Below are 16,582 nucleotides of genomic sequence, written 5' to 3' on the forward strand. Positions count from 1 at the left end.
TAGTAACTTTAAGATACCTTTAAAAATATTAGCGTGCTGCTCGGTTCACTATGAAGCACCTTGTCTTCTGATTACCAAGAAAACATGGGGTTCAAGTACAGTGTACTGTACTTGTGTACACACCCTCTTCTACATGTATCTGTATAATTACACGAGTATATATACACATGTATGTATATATACACAAATAAATCTTAGCCTACCACTGAACAAAACCGCTGAAGAAGGATACATGAGGAAACGGGGAAGAAGTAAGCATCACATGGAGCATGTCCACTACTTAGCTATCAATTTATCTGTGACAGTACTGGTTCCACACGTATTTAGCAGCCTTGGGCAGTTTCAAAAAGGAACTTTGCTTTACTTTCTGTGTTTTTGTGTCTACGATTTGATACGTAACAGTTGCTGCTGCTCTGCTGGTTTGAAAGCACCAGTCTCACCTGACATGCCACCAGGTGGGACTAAATCTAAGTTCTTAATGCAGAAGTACTGTCCTAGTGACAACAACTTGGACAAGCTGTACACATACTTGTGGCAGGCATTCTGTACTTTTCAAGTCGTCCATGCAAACTTAAGCCCTCAAGGTTTGGAGACTGTGGGCAGCTTTAATCTTCACATGAATTTAAGCCCTACTGGAACTATAACCTTCCTTGTATTTAACAAAACAATGAAGTTGAGGTAGGAGTTATCTTTTGCATGGCACAACCACAAGAAGGTGGCTGTCAGTTTCAACTGCCTATCAAGACTAAAGCAATGCTAATTTTCCGGGTCTGATAATGAACTCAGGAGACATTAGGGGTCAGAGAGACCCTATAGCCCCTTCATCTGCTGCCTGGATCTTATTCACTATGAACAGTCAGTTAAACAGCTGAAGCTTCCAAAGCCACTGCTATCTATGCTTACTACCTTCTTAATAACTTTTCAATCTTTTGTGTTTGGGGAATTTTCATAGAAAGAAGTACCATGCTGATACCCAGATAAGTATCAGCTTCAGACCAACAGTAGATTTTCCAAGAAACATGCGCATGATTTTAACATAGGGAAACTGAAGAGCATGCTCTTCAGGCATAAAAGTTAGGCAGGTATGTAAAAGCCTTTCGTTTGACATGGTAGAAAGAAAACTGTTTTACCTAACTGATACCCACCAAAAGCTACAAAGCAAGCAGAAAGAACAGAGTAATACCAAAGGATTTCAGAGACCAGGATAAATGCCTTTTATAATATTTGCTGTGCTGACTTGAGCTCCTGGAGAGTCCAGTGCAGTTTCCCATTCAAAATTTTACTGTTTCAGTAATGTTTCTAATATGACTTCAGAGCAACATGGGAAAACTGGTCCTTTAGCTGCAATAACTTAAATGGAAACTGGTTTAAAACTTAAAAAAAAAAACAAAACCTAAGTTGAACTAAATTACTTTTTAGGAGACAAATCAGAAGACCCTGGGATTCATTTCTGCAAGTAGTTCCTTATCGCTTCTACCCCACTACAAGAAGGGTGTGTGCAAGTCACTCCAGCTCCCTTGAATGGGGGGTGTTGTAAGGGGGAAAGCTGTAGGTACAAAAACTCAATACCCACAAACTCAAGCCTTTTGAACAAAACACGTCAGATTTTGGAGCGTAAGTATTTGTCTCTTAAACTACTCCTATCTGTCTTCATTTTTGACATTATGTGATGTGGGGTGGATTCCTGAGAAGACAATGGGCCATCCACAGGTGTCTTACATCAACCCATCAGTATTTACATAGGCAAGTACAATCTTGATATCAGATGTTCTTACAACAAACAGTAGTAGTCTATGTCCTCGTGCAATTCTGCACAGCAAGTCCCACACGTGTTTATGATAAAGCTTTCCACCCTAACGCAAGCAAACCTGTAGGTAGTTAAGAGTAGGAAACGTCTAAAACCTTGTTTTAGTCTGAAGCTACTAGTCACACCAGCTGCAAGCTGGAGAACCTTCTGAAAATTGCATTTTCAAAGACAGCTCATTTGGCCACGTGTTCTACTATTGCACTGTGCTGTGTCTCCTTGGCTAGAGGTCGCAGACTAAGATCTATATTTAACATTCCTCTAAATGTCCTCTTGCCTTTGTAGTTGATCTCTGTGTGAAGAAAACACTAAAAGTGTTGTTATACAAGTAGTTAAGTTCTCATGAATTTCACTAATTAGTTTCAGAAAGCCTTAAACTTTCTGGGGATGAAACTTCTGTGAGAGAACAAGCATTCTTAAGTCATGTTTCCCTCCTTGCTTCAAATCTTTACAATTACTTTTGGTACATGTTTTTTTTTAAAGAGGAAACTTATGTTTACAAAGGCCCCAAAACATCCCCTGAACTGACCTAATTTATTTGCTCATTAATGTGACAAAGCTGAACTGAAAAAAATATACCCAAAGCAACCAGGACACTTGCTCACCAGAGTATTGCTCTTCTTAATATCTTCTAAACGCTCCAAGACTGAAGTCAGGTTTGGGTCATCTGATTCTACAAACCATATTGGCGATGAAGAGGGGTAAGACTCCTGTTTAAAAAACAACAACAAAATAAAACCACAAAGCTTTTAAAGCTCAATCACACCAAAAATTTCACAACACAGTAACATCACCTCATCCTACTCTAAGCCAGGTAACATGGGATAAAAGCAACACCGTAATTTTCGACAACTCCAAAGAAGTTGAAAGAAATCCAAGCTAACAGGTTCTCCTAGTATTATGTTCTATTTTCATCTTGATCAGACAATGGACATACATAAGACGGTACTAAAAAGTTTAAAGCCCTGAGGGCAGGTGGAGCAGGAGAAAGACATTTAGAAACTCAGTACAAATGGTTATTACAAAAAAAAAAATCACAAGTAGTACATGTCAAAGAATAAAATTATATCCACCCCATTTTTCTCATGGAAATACTGATTCTTCCAAACAGTATCTGTGAAAGCAACAAAACCTGAAATCTTCTGATTTCCTCCTTAATCAGGATTACTCAGACTATTCTAACATTAGCTCTCAGACTGAAGCAACACAGTTCAAATCTCCTGCCTTGGAGGACAAGTTAACAGGCAGATCACAATGCCAAAAACCGTTTTACTTCTGTACTAACAAGGCTCATAAAGGACTAACCTTCACTGAAGGATTTCTCAAATAATATAATGCACACAACCCTATCAAGAAAGCTTACAGAAGAGACCTTTCTTTCATCAATAGATTCCTACAGTTGTTCGGCAGGCACCAATCCTAGCAACAGTGAGATCAAATGGTTTCACAGGATTAGAAGTGTACTTGATTTTCCAGAATAAACTATGGTTAGGGCACATAGAGCCGTGGAACAGATACGGCCCAACAACCACTCACACGATCCACAACAAATGATTTTTCTGTCACTAAGATGCCAATCAGATAGCCCTTCAAAAGGTGCTAGGAACATGCTTGTTGCTCCTTTCTCCACCAAAATAAGACCATGGACAAACCTAGAATAAGCCGTTTATGGTTTGCATTCAGTACTTATTCCCAGTCTGGAGGGCTATAGAATAATCTCCTCCAAAAAACCTGCAGCATCTTTCATCAGACTGGTAGCACAGGACTGATGATGTGTTTTAATACATTACAGCAGCTATTTGAACATGCTGATGCCTTTTGCATTGAATGACAAATCCTTTCCTCATTCTCTGCTCTCATTTCAATTCATGCCATTTTCTGTAATGAATGCCAAGTCCTGCCGTATAAGAGAAAACATACTAGGATTTGATACTGCCTGCCTTGTGAATGTACAGCACATAGAAATTACTGTACCCCCCCCAAATGCATTAGACATTCTATTTTTAGTCCGCTTTAGCTTTTGAAACATGAATGGGAACCATGCATTTATCAGAAAGGCTTTTCTTAAACACTGTGTAAGCACATTCACTCATCTGCAGCAGAAAAGACAGAATTTTTGGAATTCTGGAATATGGATACTTCATTTCATATTCCAACTTTTTAGGAGGAGGTGCTTAATATTAATAGCCAAATGCAAGTTAGTGTACCTTTCAACTTATTGCAACACTTTTTAATTGTTCAGACTTACCAACAATTATGCTCTCTTTAACTTAAAAACATAACTGACACCAAGTTTTTCTAGATCAAAAATCCGTATTTTTGGAACAGCTGAGTTTCACGTGGATATGAGTCACTATATTTTGAAATACAGAATTCACACACAAACTTCAAACATTCTGATCCTGAGATATAAACAAGCTCATGAGTTTGTAATACCACAGTGTGCAATGCAGAACTAAGCTTGGGGTTTGTGAGGTCAGACAACTGAACTTCACAAGAGCTAATTGTGTTCAGAAAATGAAGTCAGCCTTTTCTTCTGTACCTGCATTCTGTAGAGAGGACAGATGGACTTAAGTTACATTACGTAAGAAACACAAATTTAAAAAAAAAAGTTGACTTTTCATAAAAGGAGCCCTAGAATAGCAATTCTTTTACAATACTAGATACGTGCTGTTCAAAATGCTAATTATTATTTCTCAGTGGCTAAAAATGACATTATTTTGGACCTATTACTACGTAGCTGACCTTTGGAGATGCTGCGTCTAGCTTATCTGTACAGACATGATCTGTATCAAGTGGCTGAGCTGTTTTATGCAATTGCTGTAACGTAACACGTTCCTACTCTCCACAAGCAAAAGCAAAAATTCCTCACAGGAGATGAAAGCTGCATGCTCTGATTTGGGCAGCTTTCCTAACCTAACGCATGTCGTACAGCTTGCAAGCGCAGTGCAATCGCTCAGTAGGCCGTGACAAGCGGGGATGACCTCACACCTAGCATGTACTCAGGCCTGAGGACAAAGGCTGAATGTTTACAGCAGCCTAGAGATAATTACAATGCATGGGATCATCATTTCTAGAGAGCCTTTGTGTAACACCAGGACAGACTGACAGCTTTTTCAGCACAAACACTTCTGGTGCTTCTGTTGCAGAATACAGCAAAAGAATTAAGCTTACTAACAAGCACACAAAATAGAAAAGCTCCATGCTCCTGCCACTGGAACAATTCAAAAACCTATCAAGTCATCTAATAGCATATGAAGAGAAGACACACAGAATCTCACCGCTGAGATATTCTGTTCCATCTTCTCTAAGATGGTCTACTCACATTTTACTAATTTTGCTTCTCCTGGGTAGACCGATCTGTCACCTAAGTACATCCTATCTAAGCTTTCTCATTCTTAACAATAGGTGCTCAGCAATAAGGGTGTTCTACTTGCCATGTTATGTAATCTTTAACTTGCTTTACAGATCTACAGCAACACGGCTTTGATGTTAGTAAAAGGACTTGAATGAATGAGCTATTTCTAAATTTTAACAATACCGTTTAAAGGAAGAAATTGTTAAATTAAAAAAAAAAAGAAACACTAAAAACCCACAAATAACCTCCCGCCCCCCCCCCCAAAAAAAAAAAGAATCATCTTGCTCACCTTCCTAAGATTACAGCAACCTGCATATGATGTTTGCTACTAGGCAATACAGTAACCCAAATCTCCTTGCACATAACAGAGCCCTTTAATCATGACAAATTGTCAGAATACACGTTTAAACACACATCTGCAGGGTTAGGGTTTAAAATGGCAAGTACACACTGACAGTTTTTCATTTTAATTTTCAAATAAACTTAGAATGCCTTATTTTTCCCCCTTTTTGTATCTCCTTAGTACACCGGCTGAACAAAATTTAGCGAATGGGATTTCTAATGCGATTGCATTTTCTAAGATTGTGCAAAATCTCCATCACTGACAGAAGCTAGTTCCATTGTTTTTACATCAGCTACAACTAAACGAAACTCATTTTCAGAGCAACACTTATATGCATTGGGGGCATTAAAAATCAAATTTAATGGAAGGTGGTTGTGGAGACGTCAATTTTACACGCCCCTACTGAATAAGGGGAAAACTTCCACCTTTTCTTTCTAGATGTTAAGACTGTATACAACACACTATTACTTGCTGAATGCAGATAAACAGCAGGACATAATTTATTCACTAGAGTTGAGTTAAACAGAGATCTTTAGGTGCTACTACACCACAGAAAGCAAGACTATATCAGTTTTAATTTCCCTACAATCTTCCTGAAGTCAAAGCCTAACCTGCTCAGTTCAGTACGAATACTTGTTAGAGGTCCCACATTTGGTAAGGAACCTAGTTCAATTGACTACAATACAGCCAGCTTTTAAACTTAGAAAATTATTCCAATTCTACCCTCAAGTTCAGCGACTGTCTTGGCACTGACAGCCTGCACTACAAAACAGTCCAAGATGAAGCTGCATGCTTTGGTTAGACCCCTAGAGACTGCAATAGATTAATCAACTCTCGACTTTGCAGGAGGCAGGTGAAAGGATCCCATCATCCTGTTCTGTGTGGGTTCTGCTAACACGCTCATCGCTACACAGCCGAATACCTTCAGGAGCACATTAAAACAACACAACTAACATAGTCGTGGTTTTTCTCTCCCACACAGTCTCCAGGGAATGAGCAGCGTTTCTTCCTCTAGAACTGTTTATGTTATTAAATGCAACCACGTTTGAGATGGCAGGGTCAAAGGCAGGTGCCTCAGAGAACAGAAAGACCACAACAAACCACACCTCCATAGGTGCCTGTAAACTTCACTCTGCAATCACAAATTGTTTCAAGCAAAAATAAATTATTTCTCTGTACGAACACGTTCTACTGATTGTAGAAGGCTACCACAGAAGTAACCATAAGGAAACATTTCCACTAAGAGCATGCAGAAAGGTTATGGACACGACTTCAACCTGCACAACAGATGGCCTCCCGGGCAGGGCAGAGCAGAGCAGTTCCCTTTGCTCTTGTCTCACCAGGCTCTTACAGACAGGTGCGCAACAGTCTGCTGCTTTGCGCCTTGCACAGCCACGTTCTGTACAAACACACATGAACTACAGCACATTTTTAAATGAACTTAAAGCCTAGATAATGAAACACTTATTGCAACACACAGATTCAGTTGAAACTGCCAATATTCATATGATAGCAACCACAGCATAGCTAAATAAGAAGAGGACCAGTATTTCAATTGTAATTCACTTGTGCAAGAATTATTTCAAGAAGCAATAATCTTGTAACTTGCAGACTCATCTGCACAAGTTCTTTTGTTCAACTCAGGCCCTAGGAATTTTCCTGAAACTACTGCAGAATCCTTATCTTTTTGACTTGGAAAACATAAAGGAGAAAGTGACATTCTGAGGAAAGGAAAAAGAAAAAAAAGATTGCCAGAAAAGCCTTAACAAAATGCTGCTTTCAAACAGGCACATACAAGAGGCCAGTAATTCCCAAGTTTGTGAAGTAACCTAAGCCACGCTTCTGTGATTTACATCCACGTTTCTATCCAGGTACACACATGCTCTCTTGCAGCTCAAACAAGCACCATTACCCTAGAAGAAGCCAGAACACACACAAGCCAAGTAGAGAAGGCACAAAACCTCACTTTAAATGGTCATAAATATGAACGCACATGTGACATCATGGTTTTTATTCTTCTTAGGGTCAAGTCTTCACAGTCAGTCAATTCCTCCAACTCTTTAGCCTACAAAAAATGCCCCACCTGTCAATTCTGATGCGTGAAACTGCACAATACATTTGGAAAAAGAGCTTTATCAGACTGCCTTATCAGTTGTCACAACTTCATCCACTCCCCTTACCGAATAAAGGCAGGGGGGTGTATGTTGTCAAGTATACCCTAACTGCACAGAATTAAAATAACAGCTGTAAGTTTCAATACAAAAATGTCACTTTTCTGATAGAAGCAAAGTTATTTATCTTCATCGTGAAGCAACATTTTATTCTCCAGGTCACCACCAAAATGCAATATGCCATCTAACAATCCATTAAAAGAAATTTGCAGAAAAGATGAACACTCAACATTTCTGTAAGGACCCCAAGTAAAATCCACCAAATGATAACGTACCACTGCTCAAATACGGCTCTAAACATTAACACTAAGCACGACTTAGCTAACAGCATAGCAAGTGACGGTTGTTCAAGAGCAGTGTGTAGCCTCCAAAAATTAAAGCAGTTGTTGAGAACCAACCCAGTTAAGTGAGCTAAGTAACATTCCTTCTCCAGTACAATTAATTAACAGCAAGAAAAAGCTACAGATAATCCACGCTGAAAATTAAGCACAGAATGCGTTATCGTTTAACATTAGGTAACTTGCTTATCAGGAAGAAGGTTACAGAGCCAAGACTTGAATCCAGTGGTTTTTTTTAAACACACCATCTCACAGCAGTCAGATCAACCCATCTCGCTTCACTCACACACAAAAAAAACGACCACTGTGTGCTTGGACTCTCACCTTGACAGTCAGAGTATGGCTGGTTTAGAGCTCTCAGCCACCACAGGTTCTTTTCTTTAACACATGCATTACATAGGCATTCAAGCTGGCAATGGTTTATCTAGTAAGTAGCTAGACATGTGCTAAAGATAAAGTTACTCTGCAAATCAGATTCTTCAATATTCTTCCTTCATCATTAGCAGGTTCTTTTGTAGAAAGTCGCTGAAGGAATTCCAGTTTCTTGAAACTTATCAATTTCTTATAACCATTAAGAGTTATTAATCACCTATTTCTGTAACTACACTTTTTCTGAATGTATTTCTAGGAATCATCATCAGTCTCACAAAGCTGGAGTAGCCAAGAATGGCTTCTTGTAAGGCTAGAAGCAGTTCTAACACGCCATACTCTTCCCCCATCTAACTTCAGAACAACTTCCCCAGCAGACATGCCCTTGCCTTTAACACTTAAGACAGTTATACTCAATGTGAAAAGTCTGATGTCACTTCTGCTGTCACCCAGAAGTACAAGCTTTCCCTCCCTCCTCTCCACTCTCTTTACCTTCAGAGAATCTAGGCCTTTCAAGTGCCCAAATAGCTCACCCCCATCCTATCGGAGACATAGTGCACTTGCCCCTCTCACAACTCGAGAACTTTCCTTTTTCCCCTCTCCCTTTACAAATGGTCTTTCTGAATACACAGTGAAGAAGCCATCGGAAAATCTGTAACTCCAACACACTCTCTCTCAGAGGGGTTAAGAAGTTAAGAGATCTGGGAGAAAGGAGAATATAGCCCAAACTAAATCGAGAAATCACGCACCAACTTCTCTACGCTTACTTAAAACACCAGGATGTCTTGTATGCATGAGATAACAAAGAAGAAACAAAACATGTAATATCATGACTTTAGTACCACATTTACAGCTGGAAACAGGAAACCAGCATAACATATCCTAAATGCTCACTTCCAGCGAAGTGCAACTGAGAACTCTTCTGTTCCTGTTAGCTTCAACTGCACTGCATACAGGCAGGTTGACATAACATCTGAACATTAAATAGCATCTCCTTACTGTAATCAGTCATTTAGTTTTCCAGATGTCTTCCGTGAGCTGGTGACAGGTCATTTTCACTTCTCCTACAGAGCTAACAGCTGAAGAACTACAGTGGAGTGCTTATTAAATAATAAGCAATCATCTCTCTTCAAATGACGTATTCCCATTAATAGTCTAAAATAAATCAGCTTCAGCCAGGAATTCAGGGTTTTATAACCTTTCAGAAAGGCAAACAACCTGACAGCATTGCACAGTAATCCACAGAGGCATAACTAAAACAGCAATTCTTTCTGTTCATCAGCCTCTACCAATATTTGTTCCTATTCAGAAGTTTTAACTCTTATTGCCATTTTTAAAACAGTTCAAACACTATCCAGCGAACTGTCTCCATCTTCTACTTTCCTTAAATGAATTTGATTTTACAGGTAAACTCTAATTCCAGTTTGACTGTTAGAGCCCAGTTCTCTCAATTTAGGCATCACTGTCACAGACCAGACACCCGTGTAAACCCCCTGGATTGACACCAGCTCAGGTTTTCCCACACAGGAGCGATCCCAAGTACCACTGAGGACTCAGACAGCACTTGGCAAGCAGCTCTGTTCCCCAGCATTCACTCATTCCTTTGCCCTCTGTTGTGCTGGTACAGCTGTCTGTGCAGCCACATGCTGAACCAGACTGGGAAGCGATCCAGATTAACAATGACCCAGTAAAGAATTTTTATGTGCCAGCCAGGTCCTTAATCCAGTAAAATCAATTCTGGCCACCTCACAAGGCACGCAGCCTTTGCTGTTATGGGATCAGCAGGATTACGGAGCGCACAGGACCCAACCATACTCTGTTCTTCCTATCAACCCTAATTTTTAATACACATTTGAGGGTACCAACATGTCATCAATAACCAATATCCACAGGCATATGACAGACCAAATGCCTGCAGGTTCGTTCTAGTTTAAGTCCAACAGAATGAAGTTACTTTATGCGAGCACAAGCGATCAACTCCATTAATAACTTCTGATTTTACAGTGTCCCATTGCAGATAGACTGCCATAGCGAATTTGGAAGTGCAGCCTTGTTCGGAGAATAGGACACACCTCATATACTACTCCCTTATTCCTATTTCAGTGACAGAAAGCTTTGACAGAAGAGTCAGAATTTTACCTCCCACTCCCAATTTAAAAAAAAAGTTAACGAAGTGTATTCTTCCTTCCTATAGGATAAGAAAGGTAATGCCAGCTACTGATTTTGACAAATACTGTTGACAATACAAATCAAACACAACCATCACAAAACATCAAATGACTGTTGTGATGTCAATGAAGTCACCCCACTCGTAGTTTTAGTTTCTTTAAAGTTACTGAATATTAAGGAAAATCACCAGGCATCTTTCAATCTTGGACAAAAACCTAGAACAGTTAAAGCAGCATGCCAAATAAAGAGAATATAGTTCCTTTATGAAACTCTTCCAATTATCAAAAGGCAGGGAGAGCTCTCGTGAGGACCACAAATGGTCCCAGTCCTGAAACAACTATGTAAGTAATTCCAGTAAGCAACCCATCTGTAGTAAGGGCAATTTCCTGTAGATTAAAGCCTTAACATATGCTAGGGTTTATATCTGAAGCCCACCACTGGGGCTTTCTAGGAGCACTTCACACATTAGAGAGGGAAGAGCGCAACTGACCTGCAAAGTTCTTAAGTGCTAGCTACAGCTTTTCACACGTAGCAAAAGTAAACTGTGGCAACAGACACTAAGGTCCTATGTCTTCCAGAGATGAAGGATTTCTCCTTCTCACAACATCCCCTTTCCAATCATAGTCTTGGGACAGACAGAAGTTAGCATCCTCACTCTTCGCATTTTATTTAATTTTGTTTTGATAAATAAAACAAGACTGAACTTCTCAACTTCTATTACTTAAGTGTTATCTTGGAGAAGTTACTTGACTGCCTTTTTTAAAACTGAAAGCATACCTAATTAGAGTCAGAAAAGCATGCATTATGAAGGTAGAGCTCTGTATGCTTTTATTTAATCTTTGTATCCATAGAATGCAAGACAAAGTTCTCAAGTTCACTACAGAAGATCTGGTGATGTTAAAAAAAAACAACTCTGTGGCTTGAACAGGAAGCCTCATTCATTACGTGGTTAGTTCCGTGTACAAATAAATAGCCTTTTTAAAAGTTTATCAGCTGTCTAGGCATTAGCTATGAGTGTGTTTGATATTAAAATCTTACGCCTTTGAAGAACTATCATATGTTCTAATATACTCACTTTCTGTATCTACCCAACCTGTCAAAAGTTTCAAAGGTAAGATGTCTTCATCCATTCTGGTTTAGAAGGGAAAACAGCCTCCTCCCATCAACTGCAGTTACCTGTAGTCAGCACCGTTTTCAAGTCTTTCTTAGGATCTTCAACTCTGATTTAGCAGCAGGGCATTTTTCACTGAAAGCAGAAGATACTTCTTTCCAGCAGGGAAGCAAGAGCATACCGAAGTCAGGCATATCACATAGACTGAATTGTAAATGTATGAGGGATATCATTACACATCAGAACCCGGCATCTGTTTGGGCAAAATCTGCACCTACACAGAGCTGGCACAAACCCTATCCTACCTTGCAAGTGGTACTTAAGGACACAGAATTCAATGGAAATTTTGTGTATGAGTGGAGAGATACTATCATCAAACTTCTCTGCAGATTAAAAAATATGCTTTAGGGAGGGGGAACGTACTCCTCCTTCACTTTTAGGAGTCCAAAGTGGTCTTCCCCTCCCAGTAATAGGGAAATCAGAATACTGGTATGTAAGTTTGATAAGGTACCAAAAAGAGTGCACTTATCTAAATAATCAAGAACACGCTGCTCTGAGTAAAGCCACTGATTTGACACTAATTCAAAAGATATGCATGACCAGGATAAATAAAAATACTTTGTAAAGAACACCGGTGTACGGAACTCGATTAATTGGAATATTGCTGTTACATGAATGAAAAAGAAGCCTGAGAAAAACAGAAATAAAACTCTGGAACAGAGACACTGCTGTTGGCATAACAGAACGGGAATGTGAAGGTACACAGCCTGAACAAGTTCAATAATTAGATAGTTCTGAGGCATAAAAAGCAATGTTTCTGACAGAGGTGACTCCACCCTAAAGTGCCTCTTAAAATAATCAGATTAACCACTTAAATTCCAACATAGATCACTACCAGAAAAAAGGAAGGACAGACCTTCACAACGTTTGGCTGTCACTTCATAAAACAGAAAGCTATCAAGTGAAGTGTATCTTGCTTCAATGAGAAGCACTGCTCAGTACCACAGGTACACTGTCCCTAGGATGCTGCAGCAAACGCTTAACTTTGACAGTTCTGCAAACTCAAATGCAGGCAATCAGAATATCGTAGAAATTCCAGGGCAGACTTCTAATCAAACCTTGGAATTTAGTCAAGGACACTGGTAGAGATCCATACAGTTCCTAAGCAGATATTCTCCCTCACCTCTCCAGGAGAATGTTTCCTCCTTCCTCTGCCTTCTCTCTCTCTAGATTGGAAAAAAGAAAGAGATCCATTGTGAGGATCAGAGCAACTCAGTTATCACATCTCTTTTCAGACTTAGCACAGAAGCTACTGGAAGCTTCCTTCCCTACCAGACTTTTCTCCATCCCGTAACTTCAGCACCTGTACATACTGCTAGACAGCTTTCACTTTAGCTAGAATATTAAGGCGCCCAAATAAAACCAACAAGAATAAAAGCAATTATTCACCTTTGTGTTTTTTCTTCCCCTTAATAGCATTATTGAGTGTCCAGACGTTCAAACTAATGTAAGGTTTTGTTGAGTAAGAGAAATATCCTTGAAGACTTCATCATTATTGTAGCGGTTGAACTGGTTAGAAGCAGCACACAACTGAAGTTACATATTTGCACTACAAACCCAGAGCATGAGGGCAACTGCTTCTGAGGCAGAGAGTGAGTCTCCTCAAATAAACCTTTACTGCTATCTTTATAGTCTTACCAGTTTATTTTAGTACCATCATTTGAAGTTCTAGTTCCCACAGTACCTTGATTCAGCTCTCCAGAAGCTCTGCACACCAAATGAAGCACAGTTAACAAGACTTACACCCTTTTCATTTACAGTACCTACAGAAAAAAAACAAACTAGAGGCAATTAGGAGTCAGAGCCAATAGACTCAATTCAGTGGTGGGTGGGAAGAGAAAAACAAACAGAACTTCTTTCACACTTTGAGCTTTAACACTTGTGTCAAAAGACTAGGACAGAAGTCCAGAAGCCAGCTTTCTCTTTTTGGCTCTCTCACAAGCTTAGCACTTGTTTCAAGAGAACCATATATTGATTGACACTCTGTATCTCAAATTGCCCTCTCCCATTTATTTTTAACAGAGGGTGAAAATAGCCACCTAACTCAAAGAGCCAAAAATTAGTCAACACTGGAAAGAACCAAGCTGCTCACAGACAACTGTGAGACACGAGTTTGAAGAATCTCAGATACAGCTTCTTTTCAAAGCAGAAGCTTTGGCTCTAAGGTTTGAAACAGCTCTTTTCCTGTTCTTTTTGGAAGCACGCATGCCACAATTCTAATGGCACACAAAAGATCTCTTGACTTTTAGGACAAGCAACTGTAGTGGCCAACTGCAGACCCAGTTTCCTCAACAACACATACAAATACCAACCACGACCTAAGCCTGTTTCTTGCTTGCTCTGGCACACCTCAACCAAAGGCCTACAAGCATGCGGGCATATCTCGATGCAGAATAAGAAAGAATTACCATCAGAAGTACTTATGACAAAGCAGAAGCAGAAATACATGACAGCACAAACCCAAGGCACCAAAACTTTACACCTTACTACTGGGCTTCCCTGTTAGCTGTCACTTGACAAGAAGACATAACCCATTGAAATCAACTGCCTGCTGAGGGTGTACAATCACCAGGTGTTTCATTTAATTCTTAAAGAAGATATTTATAAAATAGATCATGCTGGGGGGGCATACAGCCAGACTTCTCAGTAATGAAACACTCTCTATTGAATAAATAATATTTAAAGGAAGTCACACAATTTTTGTCTGATATGTCATACCTAAAAACAAGAACACCAAAGTAACTTGCTCATTTTACCATTAACAAAATCTTATGTCTTACAGAATAGTCAGCTAACACAAACACCTGTCCTATGAACACAGAACTGACTTCTAGGTTTCACAGCTAGTTGTCATGAGAAGGCTCTCTTAACACGTCCCCTGTCAATTTATTACTGTATGGCAAGTCAGGATCCTACCAAGATTATGAGCTCTGCCTGCTTTGCATGCATGCTTTCATCTTTCAGTACTCAGGTATTTAGACTTACACGCATGGTTCCACCCCCACACTGTCTGAAACTTTCATTCTCTTACAGACAAAAGAAGCCTTGAGAGCTTATGCAACCCAAACATACTAACTGTACTTTCACCCAGTCAGAACTTTTCAATACTTTTAAGCTGAACAGAGCTGATGCATTTAAGTTCACCTGTAAGTAGAGGTAGTCCAATAAAAGTGAACCTCCAGCGCTTTCCTGTCCATGAGTGACGAATACCAACCCATCCAAATCCTTTGGCAAATTTAGGCCCTAACCAGTAACTTTTAAAACCAGAGGATTTTACCACAGCAAACAACACTGAACATATTATTCTGCCCCCTGACTCATTATAGTAAAGTTTGAGAAAAAAACGGAGCGAAGGCCCAAAGCAAAGCACACATCGGGGTCCCTCAGCCTGGGGAGAGCTGCCCGTGCCCCCTCACAAGTTTAACCACCACCGTTATGAGAAGGCGACTGCTGGGCAGGGGAGTGAGGGCGCTCTGACCGTGCGAACCGCCACGGAAAATTAAACTTCTAAAGGGACTGAGAACCGAGGGACGGGAAGGGAAAGGAAGGGAAGGAAGGGAAACGAAGCCCGGCCCCCAGCCGCGTTTCCCCGCCCGGCCCGGGGCGGAGCGGGCCGCGGGGCCGCAGGCCGCGGCGGTGTGGCGCACTCAGCAAAGCGCCGGCCCCCGCCTGCCTGCCGGGCTCGCCCCGCCGGGGCCCGGAGGAAGGCTGCCCCACCGCCAGCCGGGCTCCCGCCCGCTTTGTGCGGCGGCCCGGGGCAGCCCGGCGGGGCAGGCAGCGGGGCCCGGGGCGCTCCCAACTTTTGCGTGCGCCGCGGCGGGGCCGGGAGCGGGGAGGGGAGCGCGGAGCCCCCCGGGGAAGCGGCCCCAGGCGGACGGAGGCCCCCGACCGGCCCCGGCTGCTGAGTCACCCCCTGCGCCCCCGGCCCGCGCCCCGCAGACAATGGCGAGGGCGGCCCCTGCCCTGCCCGGTCCCTGCCCCTGCCCGGCCCGCACCGTGATGTTGCAGTGGATGGTGAGCGGCGGCGGCGGCTGCGGGCCGGAGCCCGGCGGCGGCGGCAGGAGCACGAACTGGCAGTGGAGCTCGTCCAGCTTCCAGGAGACGATGCGGAAGCGCTCGTGGTCCTTGTCGAAGATGGACTCGAGGAACTTCAGCTCGGCCTTGAGCCCTGACACCGACATCCTGGCCTCATCTCCGGCTGCGGCTCCGGGCCCGGGCCTGCGCCGCCTCGCCTCGCCCCCGCGGCTGCTCTGCCCGGGCCGGCCCCGGCCCTGGCCCTGCCCGCGGGGCGGAAGATGGCGGCGGGCGGGGGGGCCGGGGCAGCCCCAGCCGGCGCGGAGACAGCGAGCGCGGCGGCGGCTGCCTTTGTACCAGCCTGCGGCGCCCGCCCGCTCGCTTAAAAGGGCAGCAGCGCAGCCCGCTCCCCCCGCTCCGCTCCCCTTCCTTCCTTCCCTTCCTTCCTTCCCTCCCCGGCGGGCTGGGCCAGCCCCGCCAGCCGCCCCGCCCCGGCCCGGCGCGGCCCTGCCTCCTCCCGCTGCCCGGGGATCGCGGCGGGGCCGGGCCGGGCCCTGCTCCTCCCCCGGGGCCGCCCCCGCCGCTGCCCTCGCCCCGCGGTGCTCACCTGGGCCGCTCCGCCTCCTGCCCCGCACCGCTCGGGTCCCTCCGCTCGCCCCCGGTCCCCTCGGCCCTGCCAGCAGGCGGGCAACGAGCGGCAGCGGCTCCGGGCCCGGCGCTTCTGAGGGACGCGCACAGAGCCGCTCGGGGTCCAGCTTCGCGAGCTGCAAAGTAGCACCAGAAGCTCGTTGAAAGTGCTCGCGTTGCTCTCCAGTGCCTCTGGAACAGCTTGTACGTTTTACCCA

At 42.9% G+C, this 16,582-nt stretch overlaps 1 protein-coding gene across 2 annotated transcripts in view; it reads right to left on the minus strand.

Annotated features, from left to right (window-relative positions):
• UBE2Q2 (ubiquitin conjugating enzyme E2 Q2) overlaps positions 1–16,198 on the minus strand; it is a 42,878-nt gene extending 26,680 nt beyond the window's left edge. The window contains exons 1-2 of one of the 2 annotated variants that reach the window (XM_083850852.1): positions 15,719–16,196; positions 2,410–2,514 (exon numbers count right to left, since the gene is read on the minus strand). In XM_083850852.1, the coding sequence (XP_083706978.1) occupies positions 2,410–2,514; positions 15,719–15,904 (291 nt within the window). In that variant the 5' untranslated portion in view covers positions 15,905–16,196. Of the gene's footprint in view, positions 1–2,409; positions 2,515–15,718 lie in introns of both variants that reach the window. The other variant, XM_083850853.1, reaches the window with a different exon arrangement.
• Positions 16,199–16,582: the final 384 nt, after the last annotated feature.

Source organism: Anser anser (genome assembly GCF_964211835.1).
Source record: "Anser anser genome assembly, chromosome: 10".
Taxonomy (NCBI): domain Eukaryota; kingdom Metazoa; phylum Chordata; class Aves; order Anseriformes; family Anatidae; genus Anser; species Anser anser.